At 47.5% G+C, this 24,521-nt stretch overlaps 1 protein-coding gene across 2 annotated transcripts in view; it reads left to right on the top strand.

The window, feature by feature from the left end:
* The window catches only part of POLA2 (DNA polymerase alpha 2, accessory subunit), a 48,746-nt gene that overhangs the window by 5,740 nt on the left and 18,485 nt on the right, over positions 1 to 24,521 (top strand). For both annotated transcript variants that reach the window (XM_034776924.1, XM_034776922.1), the window contains exons 6-13: positions 490 to 683; positions 2,537 to 2,625; positions 3,922 to 4,077; positions 4,714 to 4,776; positions 7,465 to 7,507; positions 8,974 to 9,098; positions 19,147 to 19,185; positions 19,723 to 19,796. In XM_034776924.1, coding sequence (XP_034632815.1) covers positions 490 to 683; positions 2,537 to 2,625; positions 3,922 to 4,077; positions 4,714 to 4,776; positions 7,465 to 7,507; positions 8,974 to 9,098; positions 19,147 to 19,185; positions 19,723 to 19,796 — 783 coding nt within the window. The remainder of the gene's footprint in view (positions 1 to 489; positions 684 to 2,536; positions 2,626 to 3,921; positions 4,078 to 4,713; positions 4,777 to 7,464; positions 7,508 to 8,973; positions 9,099 to 19,146; positions 19,186 to 19,722; positions 19,797 to 24,521) is intronic.

The raw sequence follows: 24,521 nt of genomic DNA, 5'->3' as shown, positions 1-24,521 counted from the left end.
AGGCCGCTTCTTCTCCTGATACTTGCACATGCCTCTGGATAGGAAAGGCACAGGTGAAAAGAGAAACTTACTACCAGTGCCTCAACCACTTAACTCAGTGGGGTCTTCAATGGCTATGGTTTGTTTGTATTGAGGCTTTTTTCTTTATAAGCATTAGTGACAATAACCCCATCACCTGGTTAAATTCCAACTTGAGTGCCTATATTCTTGCCTGCTTAAAACTCCCCCTGCAGTTTCATGTGGATACAGGATTATTCTTGTTCTAAACCATTGTATAGTAATGTTATACTGTGTTAAACAGCTGCCACGTCCCACCCAAAAGGTGGCTCAATTTCTGTGGCAGAACAAGTGGTCTCTGTCTAAGATATTAGATATCAGAATAAATCCATGTTACAGAAGGCTTGGTCTAACTTATACTGGATTTGTTGCTTTTTAAAGTCAGATGAGATCAAGTTACTTTTCACAGTTCCTTTTCTTCCCTCCATGCAGCGCTACTCCCTCTCAGAAATATGGCTCCCGGAGCAACCGAGGTGAGGTGGTAACCTCATTTGGCTCTGTACAGGACACGTCCTGGAGTGGAAAAGGAGGCCATGGATCAAGTGTGAAGCTCTTTGGTTCACCAGAACAGTCACTCACCAAGAGTTACAAATTCATGTTCCAAAAGCTTCGTGACATCCGGGAAGGTACATTAAAATTTTTTTGTATGTAAGAACCCCTAATGACTTATGGTATCTTATACTTTTGGCTCTTAACATCTTTACTAACTAGGGAAGCCAGAAGCTTCTTCCCAATGAAAACTTTATATTCTAGTGAACATTTTGAAGGCTGCTGTGAGCACATCAGGCCTGTGTCCAAGTTCCTCCACTGGCTCCCAATTAGCTTCCGATGCCAGTCTGATGCCTGGGTCCTAATTTTCAAAGCAATTAATGGATCAGTCCCCAGTGAGATCAAAGAGCAAATTTTGATCTATGAACCACCATGACAGCTGCGCTCCTCTGGGACAATACAGACCACAAAGCACAGGATGAAGCATGTGAGAACTGGGGCAGTGCATTTTTGGATAAGGGGATCCAGCTATGGAGCAAACTTCTAGAGGGGGTTAGGCGAGTCCAGGCCCTGACCACATTTAGAAAATGCTGCAAAACCTTCGCTGCAAAACCCTTTCCACCATAAGAATAGCATGCACAAAACTGATACCCCTTTGTACCCAATAAGCCCCAAGCAACCAACCAACAAAACAAAACCTACACACAGTTGAGACCTTGAAAAGGGAGGAGTGCCAGAGACTGCTAGGAACTTCACTTTTGCATTTGATTTTTATGTGGAAGGAGCTCTGATACTGCAGTGATTGACTGAAAATCAGGTCTTGTATTTGGAGGTGCTAGCCATCTACAGCTTCCACTGAATTCAGGATCTGGGAACTCAGCATCACTGAAAGTCAAGCCAATAATTTAGTGAAAGGTGAGAGATTTGGTTTGCCCCTATAAATAGGAATTCCCGTACTGGTTCAGGGCAGCATTTTGTTTAGGAGACAAGATATTGGACAACAGTGGTCAGTGCTAGATACTTCTGTGGAAGCTGCTAGAAGCTTGAGGTGGTCAGTTATGGAATAACCTGCCCATAGGGTAAATTGGAAGTTGACTCAAGCTTTGAAGCAAGTGGGTTTATTTTCTTTCTTCTCCCACCCTCTCGTCCCCCACCCTCCGCCCCAACCCTCTTTAATGGAACTGTGGATAGTCTTGTCCATATAAATGCTGAATCCTACTCAATTCTTGATACCATCTTGTAGCTGTATGTTCCACAGGCTAACTATTTATTTTATGTGTGTGTGGCCAGTGAAGGAAGATTTTTACTTATCAGTTTTAAATTTGTTGCCTTCCAATTTCATTAACTGCCTCTTTGCTTTTGTCATGAGAGAGGGTAATTAGGAGCCCCCCGATTAACATTTTCTATACTGTTCAACATGTTCATATGGAATGATCCAGGTACTTCATACTATTCAAAGATAGCATTTGACCTCCAGTTAAAGTAGGCAATTAAGTTTGCCTTTCCTGATCTCCAGAAGTCACTATCTATTGGTATAGCTGTTCCCTTACTGGTTAGGCAGAGTACTTTCTTCTGCTTTAGAGTAGTATCAGACATTCGTGACTGCTGGGGTATATGGAGATAGGGGAGTTATGGAATTTTGTTAAGGCAGTAGGATAAAATGCGATCCTGGGACTTGGGAGACCTGGATTCAATTCCCTCCTCCGCCATGCACTTCCTGTGTGATCTTAGGTAAATCATTTAGTCTCTCAGTGCCTCAGTTCCCCATCTATAAAATGGGGATAACAGCACTTCCCTACCTTGCATGGGGTAATGTGAGGATGAATGTTAAAAATTTGTGAGACTCTTAGGTTCCCTGGTGAGGTGGGGCCAGATAAGTACCTTGGATTCTGAAAGAGAAACTCTGTTTTAAATTGGCTGCTGACTTCATGTTCTGTCTCCTTGTTTCTGCAGAAATCTTAAATGTTCTTACACTGTTTTATGATTTTAGTACTGTCCTGGAAGATAGAAGAACTCGGGGATGCACTGAAGAAACATTACAAGATCGAGGAGTTCACTTCTGTGTTAGTCCCTGCACAGGTAAGCACTGCATCTCAGGAGCTTTTTCATAAGTGTGTGTGTGTGTGTGTGTGTGTGTTTGCAAGTCTCTTCTGTTATTATGTCTTTGTCTGTCACTACATTGCATTGGTAGTGATTTTTCCATTAAATATTCCAGGATATATAGAAGTTGCACTTTTGAGACTGTTGGTCAATGGCATGTTGTGTAGTTACCCTCTGCTGCCTTATTCTCAAGGAAACCTATAAGAATAGAGGACTTGCCAGACTGGATCAGACCAGGGGTCTGTGTAGCCTGATATCCTATCTCTGACAGTGGGCAATACCAGATGCTTTAGAGGAAGATATAAGGAACATCAAAGAGGACAACAATGGAATTACTCCTATAGGGGACCTTCCACATGCCTGTTATTTATACACTGGCATATGCCTTTAGGCAGGAGGGCTTAAATTCCTTCTAAACTTCCTGTCTTCTGTAACAGTGGATGTTAATGTTATCCATATAATTAGGCTTGAGTAGACTCCAGCTTTTACATATAAGGAGAACCAATAGCCAGGAAGTCCACAGTATGTCGGAACTGTCTGAGGGGACAGAGCCAGAAGACCAGGTGGAGCATGTGAGGATGTCTGTAGGATGTGGAGAGCAGCATAGCAGACTTGCACAACCTGAACAGTGAGACAGGCCAAACCGGAGAGGACGGATGGTCTAGAGTTTAGGGCACTGGCCTGAGACCTGGGTTCAATTTCCTGCTTGGCCAACAGACTCCCTGTATGACCTTGGGAAGTCACTTAATTTTTGCATGCCTTAGTTCCCCATCTGTACAGTGGAATAATAGTACTTTGTTTACCATACCAGGGTGTAATGAGGATAAATACCTTAAATATTGTGAACTTCTCAGATACTACAGTATTGAGATACATGTAAGTACTTTAGATACAACTGTGACCATGCATCAATTTGCTTGGTTTGCATTACCGCCTCCTTAAGCCAAGTTGGCCCAGCAAAAATGGGCCTGATTTTCAAACTACGGTAAAAATGTATGTCTGCAATGAGTTGCAGCCACAACTGACTCATTGAGAGAGAGCTTTATTTCTCTCCCAGGAAGTCCATTGTTAGGCTTGTTTATTGCAGGTCGAAAATTGGGCCTGAAAATTAGGCCTGAGGGGTCTCTTCCTTGCCCTGGGGTTCAGCTTAGTTTTTAAGGCAAGATCCATACACTGGAAATTTGTGGAGCTTCGTAGACTGCTGTCTTGCATGGGAGATGAATTGTGCCATAGGATTCCTTTGGCTAAGATCATTCTATGCTTTCTGTTCTGTAGGAACCAGTCACTGTGCTGGGACAGATTGGCTGTGACAGCAACGGAAAACTGAATGCCAAGTCGGTCATTCTAGAAGGGGATCGGGAACACTCTTCAGGAGGGCAAGTTCCTGTGGATTTATCGGAACTTAAAGAATACTCCCTCTTTCCAGGACAGGTGAGGTGTTGGATAGAGCATATTGCTGGGGGCAGAAGGGGCTAGGAAATCTGTCCATTACTTCGAGATGCAGGAATTCTATAAGAGAGTTTTCAAGGTTTGAGTCCTGGTTTCTAGAATGCTGGGTGGGGAGGGTTAGAATCGTCAAAGGAGCCTAATCAGTTTCAGTGGAATCTGGGTAACTTTGAAAATCACTTAGTCTCTGTGATTCAGTTTATCTATCTTTTTTAAATGGGAGTGATCCTTAATTTGTTTTGTAAAACACTTTGAAATTTGGATATGAAAAATAATAGCCAAGGTCATATGACTACTTGGGGGATAGGCAGAAGTATATTACCTTATAATAAAACCATTCTGGTGTAGTAGAGACAACACTGGACTGGGGACTTGGATACTATCCTGGCTCTGCCACTGGTCTATCAGGTGATCTTGGGCAAGTCATGACCCCTCTCAGTGCCTCAGTCTCCCCTCTGTAAAATGGGGCTAATGATATTGACCTCTTTTGTAAAGTTCTTTGCAATCTACTGAAGAAAATACTAAATAAGAGCTAGGTATTATCAATAGCCTAGCCCTTTCCGGAGTCTGAACAAGCAGTCACCCTGGTGTCATGGTTTCTTCTATTTAACTCTTTTCCAGGTTGTGGTGATGGAGAGTATTAACAGTACGGGTGGAAAACTGGTTGCATCTAAACTGTATGAGGTGAGTAAATCCAACTAAGCACAAATTCTTTTCTACTCTTCCCATGTCTTTGTGCTGTCAATGAAACATCAGGAGCAGGTCTAGAATTTTCCCCAGAAACTGGCTTATCTGTTCTTACAAACATAGGCACCGACTCCATGGATGCTCCAGGGCTGGAGCACCACAGGGAAGAGAGGGGGGAAAAAAAAAAAGAGGTGGGTGCTTAGCACCCACTATCAGCGCCTCCCACTCCCCCCAGTGCCTCCCACCTGCCACGATCCGCTGTTCCGCAGTGTGCAGGAGGTGCCATGGGGGAGAGGGGAGGAGCAAGGGCTGGATGCTCTCACGGGAGGGGGTAGAAAGGGAGGGGGTGGGGTGGAGCGGAGCCTGGGACAGAGCCAGGGGGGGCACCCCCGAGCACATTAGAAACTCGGCGAATATGCTTACAAGCGATTTTTAAAGTTGGATGATCAAAACAATTTAATTGTGACATAATTCTGAATGATTAAATAATTGACCCTTCTGGAAAAGAAGTTAGTCCTGTCTATCTAAGTAACTTGTATTCAGTACCAGTTAATCTTACCATTTGTGAGGCACAGCTGTTAAAACATGGGTCTAAACTGTCAAAAGTAGGTAATGATTTTGGGGTGCCTCTATTTTTGAGTCCCCAATATGATACATTTAAAGAAGCCTGGCTTTCAAAATGTGCTGAGCACCCACTTCCTGAAAACTGGGCCCCTTTAGTGTGTCTCAGGTTGGATCCCCCAAATTGTGAGGGGCTTTTGAAAAATTTAAGCCAAGGTTTGTTTTTCAATGTGTGTCTTTTGTGTTAGGTTTATTGCTTCTGTGCATCACTAGGTTTAGATATGGTGACACCCTAGAACATAAGAAAATACAACACTTATTAATGTGGCATCCAGAAATCAAACTGCTAGAAAGACTATCCACAACTCACTGGGAGTCCTATCATCTTTGATGGTGCCTGAGTAAATAGGCCTTGCAAAGTTAATAAAACAGGGCTCTTTTAGACTAAAGAGTGCAGAAGGGAATACTTTCTGTTCAGTTTCAATGCTGATTCCAATAGGCCAATGATTTGGCATACCATACGTCTGGATTTTCTCGGACATGTCTGGCTTTTTGGGCCTCAAATCCCCGTCCGGGAGGAAATCCCAAAAAGCCGGACATGTCCGGGAAAATAAGGAGGGAGGGACGGGCGGTGCTCGCCCGGAGCCGGCGGTGCGCTCGGCCGGGGTCCGGGGCCGGCGGTGCTGGGCTGGCGGTGTTCGGCTGGGGGTCGGGCTGGGGCCGGTGGTGTGGAGCTGGGGGCCGGGGTGCTCGGCCGGGGCTGGAGCCAGCGGTGCGGGGCCCGGGGCCGGCTGTGTTCGGCCGGGGGCCGGGTTGGGGCCGGCCGGGGGCCGGGTTGGGGCCGCCCAGGGGTGCTGGGCCGGGGCCAGGCCGGGCGGTGCTCGGCCGGGGGCTGGGCCGGGGGCCGGCAGTGCTCAGGGCCGGGGGCTGGCGGTGCGGGGCCCGAGCCAAGCCGGGCAGGAGACGCCGGGGCCAGAGCCACGCTTCCTCGCGCCCCCCCGCCCCAGATTGCCTGCTGCTTCAGGCTTTCCGCAAATCAAATGTTCGCGGGAAGCAGGGGAGGGGGGCGGGGCGGGGAAGGGGCGCAGTTGGGGCGGGGCCGGGGCCCGTGGAGTGTCCTCTTGGACACTTAAAATATGGTAACCCTACCAATGATATTCCCCCAACTTCACGTTCTGATTCCCAAACACCTCCTGTAGTGCTGATGTTCCTTGAAATCTACATACAAAACCCAAGCAATCTAACTTTACTTCCTTAGCAAGCATCCCTCCACCTGTTTGTGCTCATGCAGCTGGCGTGGTTACATTGCATCTTTATTCCACAACTTAGGGCAGGTATTCACTACGGGGGGGGTTGATTTAAGATACGCAAATTCAGCTACGTGAATAGCGTAGCTGAATTTGACCTATCGGAGCCGACTTACCCCGCTGTGAGGACGGCGGCAAAATCGACCTCCGCGGCTCCCCGTCGACGGCGCTTACTCCCACCTCTGCTGGTGGAGTAAGAGCGTCAATTCGGGGATCGATTGTCGCGTCCCGACGAGACGCGATAATTCGATCCCCGAGAGATCGATTTCTACCCGCCGATTCAGGCAGGTAGTGTAGACCTAGCTTGAGACATCTTGCAAAGACCTCTTAAGTAAATGCTTCTTACTAAGTATCACAGGGTTTGTCTGAGGCTATCCAAGTGCCCCTTTGGGGATGTATAGTTTTTGGATGGCTGTTGCAGCGATGTCATATCTATCAGTAATGCATGAGGCTGACTTTCTCCCCACCCTCAATTTCTTAATCTCACTAAGCCGCTATGGGCAGTAGATTTATAGAGCTTAATGCACATCATAGGTGGTTGAGGTTACTTGCCCTATGGTCTTGTGCTTCACAGTACCACAGAGGCATGTGTTAATTACCCAGGCATGTATTTGTCCCTATTAGTTGATCAAATCAGACTGTCTCCTCACTCCTGCAGAGGCTGTTACAGTGCAGGGATTGAGTAAATGTCTTTCATGTAGAGGCTATGGACCAAATCCTGCTGTGGGTTTATATTGGTGTTGCTGAGAGTAGAATTTGGCCATGTGCAATTATTCACTTTGCTCGCAATGATTTTTTAAGTATCCTTTCTCTTCAGGGGGTGCCTCTTCCTTTCTACCAATCTACAGAGCAAGTTGAAGGTGAGTTCAATCATTTTTAAAGATTTCTCCCCCTTCCCCCTAGCTTAGAAAATCAAGGTTAGCTTTTCATACTGGTCCTGTAGAGAATTAGACAGATACACACTCAACAGCACAAACTGCAGCTAGTGCAGTTTCTCAGATTTGGTGCCCATGAAACTGTTTAAAAGCATCATTACATACTCTTTACTGGGCATAGCTTCCTATTTTTTTTAATAGGTCCATTGTGGGATTGTTCTTGGATCCGATCCCAGTGATCTGTTGTTAAAGTAATCTCCTGTGCTCTGACTCTGCACTGAGAATGTAATGAAAACTGAATTAATTTCAGGGGCTGGCTTAAACCCAATCAAAGGCATTTAGTTAGAATTTTTAAGACAGGCCCAGATATATATGTATTTCAGCAGCTTTCCATCTGCTGGAAGGGCAATCCGGGAGGGAAACGGAGGAAAAATGATCAGTTCATCACATGCTGAGAAGTCACTCTTGATCTCTCCAGTCTTTCTGTATCAGAGTCTCAACCTCCCCATGCCCCACCTTAGCACTTGGAGGCTCCCCCCACTACAAAAATACCCCCCCCCACCCCCAGCACACTAAGTCACAACAGCACCCACTGAAATTTGGCCCAGTGTCTCCTCTATCAGATGGAGGGGTGGCCGAGCCAAACCTGAGAGGTGATGCCACGTCTCCCCTCCTGCGTACCAGATGGCAACACCACTCACTTAAATATGGCCCATTCCCTTACCCCCTGGTCATGATGGAGGGGTGGATAAGCCAAACCTGAGTGGTGCTGTGACCTAACCACTGAACCATAAGAAAGCTCATCGGGCCCCCTCAAAGTCTGATGTGCCTCTTTCATTGAAAACCTCTGGCTTGATTTATTGTTCAATGAAGATATCAGTACATCTGGCTAAACTTGGGGTGAGCTGAACAGGGCAGTATGAATAACTCATGATGCTGAATTGTCTCTCTTCCTTCTACTTCTCATCCTCCCCATGCAAATACTTAACACAAGCAATGTCTTGGCTGTAGTCTTGGTTTTTACCCTCCTTCCCTCCATCAGTGATGTGGCACTACATGATTGCCTGGATAGCATCCCTTGTAAGACCATCTGACACATCAGAAGAGAAGTGTTTTTTTTTGTTTTTTGTTTTTTAATAGAATGATAAAGTATTTCTCTTTATCATTCTAAGTGGCAGGGTGGGGAATGCTCTTTTGTATTGTACACCCCAGCCAGAAAAACCTAACAGCTAAGAAATAGCACTGAGCTTGTGTGTGTGTATCACACCACAGTGCCTCTTTCCATATGCTGGATGCTTCTATGTACAACATCTGAGAGCAAGATCTTAGAGAGCAAAAACAGCACCAAGCAAAGGGAAATCCCCCACATGTATGATGGCAGGATAGAGGATGCCCTATGGGCAAAGGGGGAGCTTAGAAACTTGTGCTGACACTGTTGCAATACATTTTAGATTTGGAGCTGCAAATGATCTTGGTTGCTTGTGGACCCTACACAACTTCTGACAGCATCACCTATGACCCTATGTTGGATCTGATTGATATTATCAACAAAGACAAGCCAGATGTCTGCATCCTGGTAAGAGAGAATATTCCTTACTTTTGGATTATTCCGGAGAAGAGTTGCATGTTGGGATTCGGATCCTGCAATGGATTCTATGCAGATGGACCCCTGCCCGGCATGGAGCCCATTGACTTCAGTGGGGTTCCATGCAGGGGTCTTTCCCTATGGAGCTCCTGGCAGAACTAGGGCTGTGGTCCCAACTAGGGGGACTCCTGAGAAATGGCTTTTGCCCTAGTAATTATCCTGAAATATTTCTTCTGTTTATGTAGGACCTGTTCTCCTCTACCTCCAACTGTTACTCTTATTACATCTGGACGTAAATTCTATTCTGATCTCCCAAAAACTTAAGCATATTTTATTATTATTATTTGTATTACCATAGCACCTAGGAGCTCTAGTCATGGACCAAGGCCCCCAGTTGCACTAGGTGCTGTACAAACACAGAACAAAAAGATGGTCCCTGCACTAAGGAGCTTAAACTGTAAGTATAAGACCAGAGACAACAGATAGATACAGACAGACGGGAGTACAGGGAAACAATGAGACAATATTGGCTAGCATGCTAGGCAGTGGTCTCAGCACACCAGCAGCCTAACTATTGTCACTTCTTTTGCTTGTAGGCATCACAGAACAGAAGTCTTGAGAGGGGTTTGAAGGAGGATAATGAGGTAGCTTTGTAGATGTTTTTGGGGAGCTCCTCTCAGTGTGAGAAAGCACAAAGGTGCTTAACTCTAGGCACGTGAGTAATGCCATTGAAGTCAAGGGGACTGTTCATATGCTTTAAGCATGTGCATAACTTTTTGCAGGATTGGGGCTTTAGAATGTAAGCATTGTAGAGCAGTGTCTGTGTCTTTCTGTATGTTTGTACAGTTCTTAGCACAATGAGGTCCTGATTCCAGTTGTGGCCTTGGTCCATAATAATAGGATTCTAAAGCACAAATCCTCGAAGAATCATTGCAGCCGTTGGACTGCATAGCAGCACAACATAACTGTTTAGGACTAGAAAAGAAGATTCCTATATATAATTAGAATTGCAGGTGGGGAACTGAAGGAGGCAGAATGGAATTATTCAGAGCTGGAGTTTGGCCAGGACACTGGGGTTAATGCTCTTACGAAAAATGCTATGGGATATTTAATGAACACGGGCTTTCAGGACATTGGTTTTATTTCCCTTTTTTATGCAGTTGCTTTGTAACTAAATGGTATAACATGTAGCTGAAAACTGTTTCCATTCAAAAATACTAGGCTTAAAAAATGACGTGAAAATTCAGCTGTGATCAATTAGGCTACAATCCAAAAGCAAGATAACCATTCTTAGTCGAAGCTTATTGCTGCAAGTCCTCTTACAAGGCCCATAATATATGAATGCTTTTTTATCTCCATGTGAAGTTTTGAATTCCCTGATGCAAATGCCTACCTTGCTGTAATGTGCACATCATCTTGGTTGACAGGAATAGCCCTATCATAGAGTTAGTACATGCCTTTCTTTGTGCCCAATCCATAAAGGATGTGAATCTGTCTCTAGCTGAACTGTAACATGCTCACATCCTCTCTGGATCAGGCATGGAGGCAGAGACACTGATTAATGGATTACATACTTCCTTGGGACAGAGGAAGCTCATTCCAAAGTGTGTGAGGCCTACAATAGTTCAGATTCTAGGACCTCTCAAGCTGATCTGTCCAGAGGAAGTCTGTGATCTACTGTAAATTGGGCGCACTGGGCATGGGACACAATCACCCAGGCCAGGGGAATTACATTAGGATTTCTAGTGACTTGAGCATAGGACTGGAAGCCAGGGGCTCTGTTTCTGCCACTATCTTGTTCTGTGGCCTTGGGAAAGTCTGAGTGTCTCAGGCTTCCCCATCTGAGAGAGAAATAACTCAGTAACTTACAGGAGTGAGTGTAAGTGCACAGTAGCATTAAGAGGAAGCTCTGGTATTCTAGTATAGCCTAGAGCCCCAACTGAGTTCAGGGCTTTGTTGTCCAAGGTATTGCACAGATACAGTGAGACAGTCCCTGCTCCAAATAGGCAAGACAAATAAAGAGTGGGAGGTGAAACAGGCAGAGAGAGGGGAAGTGACTTGCCCACATTCACACAGTAGCAGAGCTGGGAATAGAACTTGGGTCTCCTGACTGCTAGGCCAGTGCTCTATCCATTAGCCCATGTTGCCTCTTTGATTGTCTTTAAATTGAATTCTAAACAATACTAGCTGTAAACTGAAGAGCTTTTAGATTATGTACCACATAAGGAATAGGGTTTATCAGCTAGCCCACTAGAGGTCCTAGTGTGACTTCAAAACCAAGCCGTGTCTGCCCAGAAGAGACTAGTTGCAGTAACACTTTTATGTTAGATAATCTCATTTTATATCCTTTTTTTAAAAATGAATTTACACCAAAATGAAGCCCAGTGTCTGTATGTAACTATGTAAAGTTACCCATAGCCTCACAATCCCTGTGAGAGTGTCCAACAAATACAGGCAGTTGTTAAATTTCCTTGGGAGTCGGTGATTTACCCTTCTATTCAGAAAAGGTGAAAGGCACCTTAAAAAACAGTTACCTTCTTGTAACTGTTGAACAACACATCTCGAACATGTCCGTTCCAATCAGGCGTATGTGCGCGCACATGCACAGTAGCTGGAAGATTTTTTTCCCCTAGCAGCAACCGCAGGGTCAGCCTGAGCGCCCCCTGGAGTCGCGCCTTCATGGCACCCAATATAGAGCACTGCCGACCCTACACCTCCTCAGTTCCTTCTTGCCAGCTACTCCGACAGAGGGGTAGGAAGGTGGGTATTGGAACGGACATGAACAACACATCTTGACGAACAACAGTTACAAGGTGAGTAACTGTTTTTAATTCTTGGGGTGCTTGTTCATGTGAATTCCAATCAGGTGACTCCCAAGGCCAAGTTCAGGTGGCGGGGTCGGAGTTATCCACTGATTGGAGCACCATTTTACCAAAGACTGCATCGTCTCGGGCCTGCTGCGTAATTGCACAGTGCATGGTGAAAGTGTGGATGGAGGACCATGTCGTTGCTCTGCAGATTTCCTGAGTAGGGAGCTGCGCCAGGAACCCTGTTGATGAAGCCTGCACCCTGGTGGAGTGCACAGTGATCAGGGGTGCGGGAACCCCTGCCAGATTGTAGCACTCGTGGATGCAGGATGTGATCCATGACGAAATGTGTTGTGACGACACGGGTAGGCCTTTCATTCTGTCCGTCACGGCCACTAATAACTTGGACCGATTTTTTTGAACGGCTTCGTTCTCTCGATGTAAAAGGTTAGCGCCCTGCGGACATCTAGTGAGTGGAGTCTGCTCCCTGTTGCTAGAATGCAGGTTAGGGTAGAACACTGGGAGAAAGATGTCACAGTTTCACATTAACCAGGACACAATTTTTGTGAGGAAAGCAGGGTGAGGCCTGAGCTGCACCTTGTCCTTCTAGAAAACGGTATAAGGGGACTCTGAGGTTAGGGCCTCGAGTTCAGACACCCTCCTGGCCGAAGTTATTGCCACCAGGAACGCCACCTTGTAAGAGAGGTAGAGCAGGGAGCAGGTCACCAAGGGCTCTAAAGGTGGTCCCATGAGTCTAGAAAGGACCAGGTTGAGGTCCCAGACCAGGACAGGCTGACTGTTGGGGTATAGCCAGTCGAGCCCTTTTAAGAACTGGCTGACCATCAGGTTAGCAAACACAGAGCGGCCCTCCTCATCTGGGTGAAAAGCCGAGATGGTGGCTAAGTGCACCCTTATTGATGATAATGAAACCCTGCTGCTTCAGATGGGGGAGGTAGTCCAGAATAAGCTGCATTGATGCTAGTGTCGGGGACGAATGATTCTGCGCTGACCAGATTGAAAATCTCTTCCACTTGGCAAGGTATGTGGCTCTCAGAGAGTTTTCTGCTGCCAAGAAGGACCAGTCTAATGTGGCCTGAACAGGAAAGCTCAATCTGGTTCAACCATGGAGCTTCCATGCCATGAGGTGAAGCAACTCAAGGTTTGGATGTTGAAGACAACCGTGATCTTGTGTCAGAAGGTCCGGGAAGAGTGGCAGGGTGAACGGGGCCTCCACGGACATGTCTAGGAGAGATGTGTACCAATGCTGACTGGGCAGGCTGGTGCTATCAATATGACCTGAGCTTGTTCCATCCGGATCTTGAGGAATTCCTTGTGAATGAGCAGTATGGGCAGAAAGATGTATAGGAGACCTCCTCTCCAATGGAGGAAGAAAACGTCCGCCTGGAGCCCGGGCTGTGATTTTTTGGAAGGAGCAGAACTGCTGGCACTTCCTGTTGTATCGCATGGCGAATAGGTCTATCTGGGGAAAGCCCCACCTCTGGAAGATTGAAATTGCGACGTCCAGGCAAAGGGACCACTCATGGCTGTGAAATGACCTGCTGAGGTGATCCGCCAGCTCGTTCTGTACCCCAGGGAGGTACGATGCTTGCAGGTGTAACGAATGTTCTACACAGAAGTAGAGGATTTCCTGGCACAGGGGAGAGGAGCATTCACCGCCCCTGTTTGTTGATATAGAACATTGCCATGGTGGTGTCCATCATGACTGATACATGTTGTCCCGTTAAGTATGCCTGGAAGGTCTGGCACGCCAGGCGCACTGCTCTCAATTCTCTGACGTTGAAGTGAAGAGCCAGATCTGCCTGAGATCAGAGACCCCGAGTCCTGCGGTCTCCTAGATGTACTCCCCAGCCCAAGTCTTATGCATCCATCACTAGCGACAGAGATGGCTGCTGACTGGCGAAGGGGATCCCTGAGCATACCTCGTGAGGGTCGAGCCCCCTAGGAGGGAGTTGAGGACCAGGCGAGGCAGGGTCACGATTCTCTCCAAGCTGTCCCTGGCCGGGTGGTACACTGACACAAGCCACGACTGAAGAGGTCAAAGCCTTAGTCTGGCATGCTGCACCACATAGGTACAGGTAGCCATGTGTCTGAGAAGCTTCAGGCTTCTTTCTTGCTGTGGTGGTGTGAAACTATCTGAGGCCTCAAATCATATTGATCAGAGCCTGAAACCTCACTTGTGGCAGGTATGCCCTGGCCTGGGTTGAGTCCAGTATTTCCCCTATAAATTCTATCCTCTGGACCGGGGACAGAGTCAATTTCACTTAATTTAGAAGGAGACTCAGGTTGTCAAAGGTGATTCTGATTAATCTGATCTGAGCTTCTACTTGGGTCTTGGAGTGACCCTTGATCAGCCAGTTGTCGAGATAAGGAAACACCTGTACCTGATGCCTGCACAGAAACGCAGTGACGACGGCCATGCACTTGGTGAAAACATGAGGTTCTGCTGACAGGCCGAACGGGAGGACTGTAAATTGGTAGTGGGTGTTGTTCACCACAAACCTGAGGTACTTCCTGTGGGGCTGGGTGATCGCGATATGAAGGTACGCATCCTTCAAGTCAAGGGTGACGTACCAGTCTGCTGGATCCAATGAAGGAATGATGGAGGCCAGAGAGACCATGTGGAACTTGAGTTTCTTCATGAACTTGTTGAGTTGTCGCAGGTCCAGGATGGCCTGAGGCTGCCTTTGGCTTTCGATATTAGGAAATACCAGGAATAAAAGCCCTCACCCCTTTGCTCCTGAGGAACCTCCTCCACTGTCCCTAAAGATAGGAGCAACTGCATCTCCTGGATAAGGAGCTGCTCCTGAGAAGGGTCCCTGAAGAGGGACGGGGAAGGGTGGGAGGGCACAGAATTGGATGGAGTATCGCCTCTCTATCGTGCGGAGCACCCATCAGTCCGAGGTGATACAGGACTATGCACGGTAGAAAGGGGATAGTCGGGACAAGAAGGTAAGGCAGGGTGGATCCATTGTCAGGTGTGGTACACCGCCCTCGAAGGCTTGGGTTGTCCCAAGCCCTGGTCAGAGGGTTGGTGTGGCCTTCTCCTGCTATTCCAATTCCTCCTTCTGGACCTATCTTGGCAGTTCTGCTGCCCGAACCACTGCTGGAGCTGCGGACGGAAGTGTCTCAGCTGCGTTGAAGGAGTATAGAGGCCCAGGGACCTGAGGGTGGCTCTGGAATCTTTAAGGCTGTTTAGCTTTTTGTCCATCTTCTCTGAAAAGAGTCTCGCTCTCAAAGAGCAGATCTTGGATGATTTGCTGTACCTCAAAGGGGAGGCCAGAAACCTGAAGCCATGAGCCCCTTCTCATGGCCACTCCAGTAGCCATAACTCTGGTTGCCGCATCTGCCCCGTCAAGTGCCACCTGAAGGGAGGCTCTGGAGATCAGTTTCCCTTCCTCAACCAAAGCCGAAAATTCAGCACGGGAGTCCGAGGGGAGCAATCCATAAATGTAGCCATCACCGAGCAGGCATTGTAGGAGTACCTGCTGATGATGGATGGCCTGCTGGTTGGATATGCGGAGTTGCAATCTCCCCGTGGAGTAAACCTTTTGCCTGAAAAGGTCTAATTTTTTGGCGTCCCTATTCATGGGTGAAGGGCCTTGAAATCCTTACATCTCCCACTGGTTAGCGGCATCCACCACCAGTAAATCAGGCTGAGGGTGGGAATAGAGGTGTTCATAGCCCTTGGAGGGCACAAAGTACTGGCGCTCATTGCGCTTGGCCATAGGTGGCAGTGAGGTTGGGGTCTGCCAAAGGGTCTTGGTCACGTCTGTGATTGTCTTTATCAGTGGTAGGGCGATACGGGCAGGGCCAGAGGGAGCCAGGATGTCCACCATAGGGACACATCATCCATAACTTCCTCCGCCTTAATGCCCAGACCCTGGGCAACCTGGTGCAGCAGCTGCTGCAACACCCTGGAGTCTTCTAGAGCTGGAGCTACTGAAGTGCCCTCTAGGGCAGGGGTGGGTAAACTACGGCCCGCAAGCTCGTGCTGGGGAGCAGGGTCTGGGACTTGCCCTGCTCCGGCACTCCAGCCGGGACGCTGGGTCGGGAGCCGCACCATGTGGCTCCCGGAAACCGCAGCATGGCCCCGCTCCAGCTCCTACGTGCTCCAATGGTCCCCCTCCAGCGCTCCAATGGGAGCTGCAGGAGCAGTGCCTGCGGATGGGGCAGCGTGCAGATTCGCCTGGCTGCACCTCCACATAGGAGCCGGAGAAGGGACATGCCACTGCTTCCGGGAGCCGCTCGAGGTAAGCACCGCTTGGAGCCTGCACCCCTGAGCCTCTCTCCATGCCCCAACCCCGTGCCCCAGCCCTGATCCCCCTCCTGCCCTCTGAACCCCTTGGACCCAGCCCAGATCACCCTCCTACACCCCAATCTTCTCATCTCCAGCCCCACCCCAGAGCCAGCACCCCCCAACCAGAGCCCTCACCCCCTCCCGCACCCCAACCCCAATTTTGTGAGCATTCATGGCCCGCCATACAATTTCTATTTTCTGATGTGGCCCTCAGGCCAAAAAGTTTGCCCACCCCTGCGCTACGGCCTCATCTGAGGAGGAGGAGGAGACCACCAGGAGAGTTAGTTGCTCCTTACCATTCCCACCTGAGGGATCTCTTGACCCTGTGGGAACTGTGGTAGGTTGGCCTGGTCCTGGTGCTGTGAAAGGCACAGGTGTCAGTGCTGATGTCAGGCCTCATCCTGGTGCCGGCACCTGGTGCAACATGTGTACCGGGGTTCCTGTAGCGTCAGTGCCGAGGGTGTGCCATAGCTGATGCCTCCAGTGCTGAAGGTAATGGTGTTAATGACTGAGACACTGGCTTCGGTGTCAATCATGACGGAATGAACATTGCGGACACCACTGATGCTGCACCCAAGTGGGACCCCTGGCTCCGACCCTGGGCTTGATGGAAAGCCCAGAGTCCAAAAGGACCACTGCTTTGGCGGTGGATTTTGCCATTGAGGGGCCCACTGCTTTGGGCGGGACTGCCTATGGTGCTATGAGGAGGATCTTCTGCTCCTGCTATAGTCGGAGCGGTATGAATCTGACTCCGAGTAGGAGGACCAGGGTGGCACTGCTCCTCTTGAGGTAGAGTGTCGAGAAGCAGGGGACCGACTGCGCTCCCTGGATGGCGGTGCTGAAGTAGAAGGGTGCCGAGGTGATGGGGATCAGCGTGCCATCATTGCTGGCTTTTCCTTAGACTGCACGGGGTGCCAGGATGGAAGCTGCAGTGCCGGGACGCTCTTCTGTCTCAGCGGCGAAAACGGCGCCGTGAGCCTCAATAAATCCTGCGCTGCCTCGAAAGCCTCTGGGGTGTACAAGAGCGGTAGATGCTCCACAGGTGTGGTGAACAAAATGGGCCCAGTCTCGACTGTCTCACCTAGGCAGGAGTCAACGTGGCCCCACTCTGAGTCTCTGAGCCGTGGCCCGACTGAGATGTCACTGGTGGCTGGTCCCTGGGTCTTGCTGAGGGAGATTGACCTCTATTTCTTCTGCACCGGCGATTGGGACTGGTGCCGAAGGCTGGAATGTCCCCGAGAGGCTCCATGACTGTGCTGAGCTTCCTTGCCAGCATCTTTCTTCAACGCCGCATCCTTCAAAGACAGCGCCGGAGCACTTTGTGCCGAAGACAACGCGCTGGGAGCAGGATCAGCGGCGCCTAGGTCCGACTGAGGTCAGAGAGCTGCCTCCATAAGGAGAATTTTGACACACTGCTCCCTCTCCTTAACGGTTCTGTCGGAATTCCCAACAGATCTTGCAGTGGTCTTTCTGGTAACCCTTGCCCAGGCACTGTAAGCAGGAAGTATGGGGGTCACTTTTTGGCATGCACTTCGCCCAAATCTGGCAAGTCTTAAAGCCCAGGGATCACAGCATGTCCTGGTAACAAATGTGGGGGGAACCCCCTGTAACTGAAACTTATAAAGAACTACTAAACTATAGTAACTACTGGAAACTAACTATGTACAGTGTATAAAGCTCTGCTAATCCACTTGCCGGAGCAAGAGAAGAGCAAGGGGAAGTTCCAGCTACTGTCACTGGTGCTAAGAAGGAACTGAGGGGGTATAGGGTCGGCAGGGCTCTATATTAGGTGCCATGAAGGCGCGACTGTAGGGGGCTCCCAGGCCACAGTTGCTGCTAGGGTGGGGATTCTCAAACTGGGGGTCGCGAGGTTCTTACATTGGGGGGGGGGTCACAAGCTGCCAGCCTCCGCCCCAAACCCTGCTTCGCCTCCAGCATTTATAATGTTGTTAAATATATTAAGTGTTTTTTTTAATTTATAAGGGGGGAGTCACACTCAGAGGCTTGCTGTGTGAAAGGCGTCACCAGTACAAAAGTTTGAGAATAACTATGCTAGGGGAAAAATCTTCCAGCTACTGTGCACGTGCGCACGCACGCACCTGATTGGAATTGACATGAATAAGCACTCGAAGAACAACAAGGTGATCCCCATAATTGTCCTCCAAGAGGCTCCTCTTTCTAAAGCATCTGGTGATGGCCAATAGACTGAGCTAAATGGACCATTCGTATCCAATGTTGCAAAACCTATGTTCAGTGATCACAAAGCACTTTCCCAGTATATGATCAATCACACAGCTTCCCTTGCTCTGATAGCACTTCTCAGAGTGCTTTACAAAGGAGGCAAGTAACATAATCCCCATTTTATAGATGGAGAAACTGAGGTATAGAGAGAGGAAAGTGACTTGCCTAACATCACTCAGAGGCCAGTAGCAGAGCTGGGACTAGAACCCAGGTCTCCAGGGTTCCAGCCCAGTGCTCTGCCCACTAATCCACATTACAGCCCTTAAGTTAGACGGTAGCCCTTGGGTGGGGAAACTGAGGCACAGAAGTACAAAGTGACGTAGTTGTTCTATGCCCACTTCTGCCCAGTAGACCTGACTCCCAGTCCCCTGCTATCATTCACTAAGTTATGTTCCCTCCTTAACTCAGGAATCCCGGCTCTCCTTCCTCTGTTGTCCATTTGACCACACACCTTCCCTGAGCCAGGAGATGGAACCCAAGAGTCTTGGTTCCCAGTCTCTGTTCTAGTCTCTAGAAAACTTTCTTTCCAGCTGCGTCTTGTATATTACCTATGTTTAATGCAGCCTGGGTCACAGTTCAGGGCTGGAGCACTAGTCAGTGAGCAGGCAGGATGCAAGGGATAGATTTTTCTCTCTTTGAATTCCTTTCTTGACTTCTTGTTTTCTTGTTCCAGTTTGGTCCTTTTCTCGATGCTAAACATGAGCAAGTTGAGGTAAGTTGCCCCCCAAGGGAGTTGAGAATCCACAAGCATTTCCTCTCTGCGGTCTAGTAAATACCACGAGCTAACATCTTGGGGCGGCTATGGAGCAGGTCCTTGGAAGGCTCTCCTACCCTTCAGAGTGACAGCACATCAAAGGCAATGCCAGTGCAACAACCATGGAGGGATATTCCTTGACTTTGCCCAAGAATTTAGATGAGTCTTGTCAGAAGTATTTACTGCCCATTAGAATCCTTGAATTGCCAGGCAACCCAAATATCCATGGCTTCTTTACATGGATGAATCCTGGCCTCCCTAGGAGGCTATTGCCATGTTACCAAATGAAACCAGGTTTGATTAACTTTATGGGCAGCCTTTTAAAGAATGACCTTCAAACTTTGGTTGGCATTGCCCCATTGTTCCTTGAAGGTGTGGGGAGGCTACCAGAGTCTTTCCCAGTCTGTTTGGCTGAACTCTGCTCTTGGCATGGTCTATGTGACTTTCCTCAGAGAAAACTTGTAACAAATCAAGTTGTTCTTTCTTTGTCTGTAGAACGGTCAGCTCATTGGATCATTTGAGGATATCTTTAAACATTGTCTGAAGATGATAATTGAAGGGACAAGAAGGTATGTATTAAATAGCCTTTGTGCTCTTTTGTCAGCTTCCAAGGATTTGAAAGTATTGGGAAACGTACTGAATTAAGATTTTTCCATCCCTTGTGTGTGCTGTATCTCGGAGGTGGTTCATCCATGTTCACAGAGCGAGTGTATGACAATACTGGGACTAGAACACATAAATCCTGATTCCCAGTCCCTCCCTTAGGTTACTAGAAAATGGTTCCTTTCACAATACAGAACCTAAGCCAGTCTGATTCTCTAGTCTGCCTATGAGAGGAAGGATGGCCTTGTAGTTTGGGCATTAGACTGGGATTGTGGAGATAAGGGGGTCAATTTTGTTGTCTGCCAGGGACTTGCTGTATGATCTCGAGCAAGTCACTGTGGCCTGTTCTACCCTAAAAAGTTAGGTCAACTTAGCTACGTCACTTGAGGGTGTGAAAAATGCACAGCCATGAGCAGCATAGTTAAGCCAATCTAACCTCCAGTGTTCACAACACTAAGTTGATGGAAGAATTCTGTCAACCTAGCTGCTGCCTCTCAGGGAGGTGGATCATCTAAGATGATGGGACAACGCTTCCTGTCAGCGTAGGTAGTGTCAGCGCTGCAGTGGTGCACCTGTGCTGCTGTAGAGTTTCAAATATAGACAAGCCCTCAGTCTCTCTGTTCCTCAATTCCTTGTGTGAAATAAGTGTAATAATCCTTCCTTTCTCATGTTCATTTAGATTATTTATCACTTTGATGCAGGTAGGTCCTACTACTGTCAGCCAGATCATGCCCCTTGTACAATAAAATTTTCAAAAGCTCCTAAGTGACTTAAGAGCCTAAGCTCCATTGATTTATTTTAATGGGACTTAAGCTTCTAAGGGTATGTCGACACTACTCGCCGGATCGGCAGGCAGCGATCTATCCAGCGGGGGTCGATTTATCGCATCTCGTCTAGACGTGATATATCGACCCCCGAGCGCTCTCCCGTCAACTCCTGTACTCCACCACTGCAAGAGGTGCAGGCGGAGTCGACGGGGGAGCGGCAGCAGTCGACTCACTGCAGTGAAGACACCGCAGTGAGTAGGTCTAAGTACGTCAACTGAAGTTGCATAAGTTAGATTGATTTCCCGCCCCCCGGGTAGACCAGTAACTAAGTGCTTTTGAAAATTTCACCATTAATTAAGATAAACTCTTTAGGGCAGAGACTCTCTCCCTGTGGGTATAACTTCACTGCAGAATTAGCTGAGGTTTTTACCTGGGTGTTGCCCCAATGCCCTCCCATCCACACATGCAAACTCCTCACCTGAGTTGAGTGGTGCTTTCAGCTCAGGCTAGCTGGCTTGACTGGTGTGGGGTGAGTTAGAGCCTAGGTTCCACTCTGGGGTGGTAACCCATCCATTGCGCATTGAGGATGTAGTGCTGATAGTCTTCCAATGCCTTCCCAATTCCCCCCATGTGCCCAGAAGAACATGCAAGTTCTCCCACAAGTCACTGGGAAAGAATCCATTGAGCAGCTCACCTGACTGCAGCACAAAGAATGATAGGATATTCCCCCAGAAATCTGGTGAGCCACATGGGAGAATGCAATACTGGTGAGAAGAGAGTAACTCAAGTATGACTTGCAGTGTGGCTGCTCAGACCTGGGCTAGGCTAACGTGCATGCTCAGACCTAGGTACCAATCACCGGTGCAAACGCTGCCGTGAAGACCTACTTCGTGACTGTGCAACATCCAACACAAGGGGGTGGGGGGAGGGGGCTTCATCTTGTGGCCTCTAGTTTCTACGGTGATACAAATAACTTTAACAATAGTTCCTTTACTGCTAGTGCGTGACTGTTCCCATCTGTGTGTGCGCGCTCTCTCTCTCTCTCGTAAGTCTGAGTAGCTTATTACTTGAGACGTTTAAAACTAGACTATAAAACTGATAAATGGACAAACAATCCTGCATGCCAGGGAGGTGAATTAGTCTTCTGTATTTCTTAACTGGTGGGTCACAACTGCTGGGGCAGAGTCATGAGGCATTGAAAATTGTATTACAATCCAAAGACAAGAGAAGAAACTTTTCAGAATAACTTCAGGGCAGCCAAAACCTTTAAAGCTTGTGAGGTTAAATGTAGTAGTAGTTTATCATTTAAACAATTTTTACTTTTGCGAACCAGAAGAGGTTGAGAAATACTGAATAAACTGACATGAAGTTTTATTTATGTGCTTACAATTAATCTTCCCAAGGGAAGTGGAAGACTGTTCGTAACACTCCCCTGATAGGATAAACTTTAGGAAAGGTATGATATTTGTCCCCCCCACCCCAAAAACAGTTCTTTCCCCTTCCTTAAAGCTGCCAATGCTCAGATAGCTGCAGACCACAAGCACAAAGGATTAAGACCCAGAAATAGTGCCGATGGAAGTGTAACATGGGTGGAGTTCCTGACTCTCTTTCAAACAGACAGAGCTGTGAACACAGCATATCAGCTATGTGCCTAAAGGACGGGCAGGTACTAATGAGAAAGGGGAGACTTTATTTCAGGAAGAGTAGAAAGCCCAAAATAGGGTTTTTGTGTAGCCAGCAGCAAACATCCTTGATTACTCTGGGAGAGCATAGAAGCTAAACATGGCAGAGGTGCTATCTTGATTGACTTGTTGGCTCATGTACGTTTTGGGATTAAGGCCTTGTCTTGGTTTTAGCCACCTATATCTATAACCTAGTGTACAAATTCCTAGTGTTACACAAGCAAAGCACTTGTCTATACTTACAGCGCTGTAGCAACTGCGCCACTGTAGAGCTTAGTGAAGACTAGGGCTGTTAAGCAATTAAACAAATAATCGTGACTAATTGCACAATTAAAAAAATAAATTGCAATTAATCACTGTTAAATAATAGAATACCACTTATTTAAATATTTTTGGGTATTGTGACAAAGTTCTGTCCTTGACTCCGTGGGTCCAGGTTTCCTGACAGATTTTTGCTAGCCTCAGAGGCTCACTGTGACCCTCCACATAGCCCTTCTCTCTCTAGGGGCGAGGATCACAGTCTACTGAGCCATTTTCATCATAAGCCAGCAAGGGAGGTGAGGAGAAACAACCCTCCCTCACACAGTCTCTGTTGTCTCCCAGTATCAGTGATTAATCAGGGAGGGGAGAGGGGAGCCCAGGCCCACCCTCTACTCCAGGCTCCAGCCCAGGGACCCTAAATTTAGCAGCTATGAAAGCTCCCTTTTTGGAAATAGGGCATGTACAATTCCCTGGGCTACTTCCCCACAGCAGCCCCCACTCAATATCTTCTTCACAATTACCTCAGGGCCTCCTTCCTTGCACCTGAGATGGATTCGTACTACTCCATTCCTCCAACAGCACAGCTCCCTCCTATAGCTCCTGACACCCACACCACACTGACTAACTGAGAGCCTTTTAACTAGTTCCAGCCAGTCCTTGATTGGCTTCAGGTGTCCCAATCAATCTAGCTGTCTCTCCTGCCTTCTAGAAGGATCTTAATTGGCCCCAGGTGTCTTGATTAACCTGGAGCAACTGCCATTTGGTTACCATGGTACCAGGGATTTGTTTAGCCTGGGGCTAACATACCTGTTCCTCACTACTTTACTGTAGCCATTTGGCCTTGCCCCATCACAGTATTTTCTACATTTTCAAATATATTGATTTCAATTACAACACAGAATACAAAGTGTACCGTGCTCACTTTATATTTATTTTTATTACAAATAGTTGCACTGTAAAAAAACAAAGAAATAGTATTTCAGTTCACCTAATACAAGTACTGTAGTGCAGTCTCTTTATTGTGAAAGTTGAACTTACAAATGTAGAATTATGTACAAAAAAATAACTGCATTAAAAAACAAAACAATGTAAAACTTTAGAGCCTGCAAGTGCACCCAGTCCTACAATCGCTCAGACAAACAAGTTTGATTACATTTGCAGGAGATAATGCCGCCCTCTTTTTGTTTACAATGTCACCTGAAAGTGAGAGCAGGCATTCGCATGGCACTTTTGTAGCGGGTGTTGCAACGTATTTTGTAGCCAGCGTTGCAAGGTGCCAGATGCACTAAAGATTCATATATCCCTTCATGCTTCAACCACCATTCCAGGGAACATGCGTCCATGTTAATAACAGGTTCTGCTCGATAACCATCTAAAGCAGAGTGGACCGACGCATGTTCATTTTAATCATCTGAGTCAGATACCACCAGCAGAAGGTTGATTTTCTTTTTTGGTGGTTTGGGTTCTGTAGTTTCTGCATTGGAGTGTTGCTCTTTTAAGACTTCTGAAAGCATGCCCCACATCTCGTCCCTCTCAGATTTTGGAAGGCACTTCAGATTCTTAAACCTTGAGTTGAGTTCTGTAGCTATTTTTAGAAATCTCGCATAGATACCATCTTTGCGTTTCGTCAAATCAGCTGTGAAAGTGTTCTTAAAATGAACACATGCTGGGTTATCATCCAAGACTGCTATAACATGAAATCTATAACAGAATGCGAGTAAAACAGAACAGGAAACGTACAATTCTCCCCTAAGGAGTTCAGTCACAAATTTAATTAACGCACCGTTTTTGTAACGAGCATCATCAGCATGGAAACATGTCCTCCAGAATGGTGGTTGAAGCATAAAGGGGCATACGAATGTTTAGCATATCTGGCACGTAAATACCTTGCAACACCGGCTACAAAAGTGCCATGCAAATGCCTGTTCTCACTTTCAGGTTCATTATAAACAAGAAGCAGGCAGCAGTATCTCCCATAAAT

This window comes from Trachemys scripta, chromosome 7 (genome assembly GCF_013100865.1).
Source record: "Trachemys scripta elegans isolate TJP31775 chromosome 7, CAS_Tse_1.0, whole genome shotgun sequence".
In the NCBI taxonomy this organism is placed as follows: domain Eukaryota; kingdom Metazoa; phylum Chordata; order Testudines; family Emydidae; genus Trachemys; species Trachemys scripta.
The sequence above is the reverse complement of the archived record's forward strand: the minus strand, read 5'-3'. Positions and strand labels throughout refer to the sequence as shown.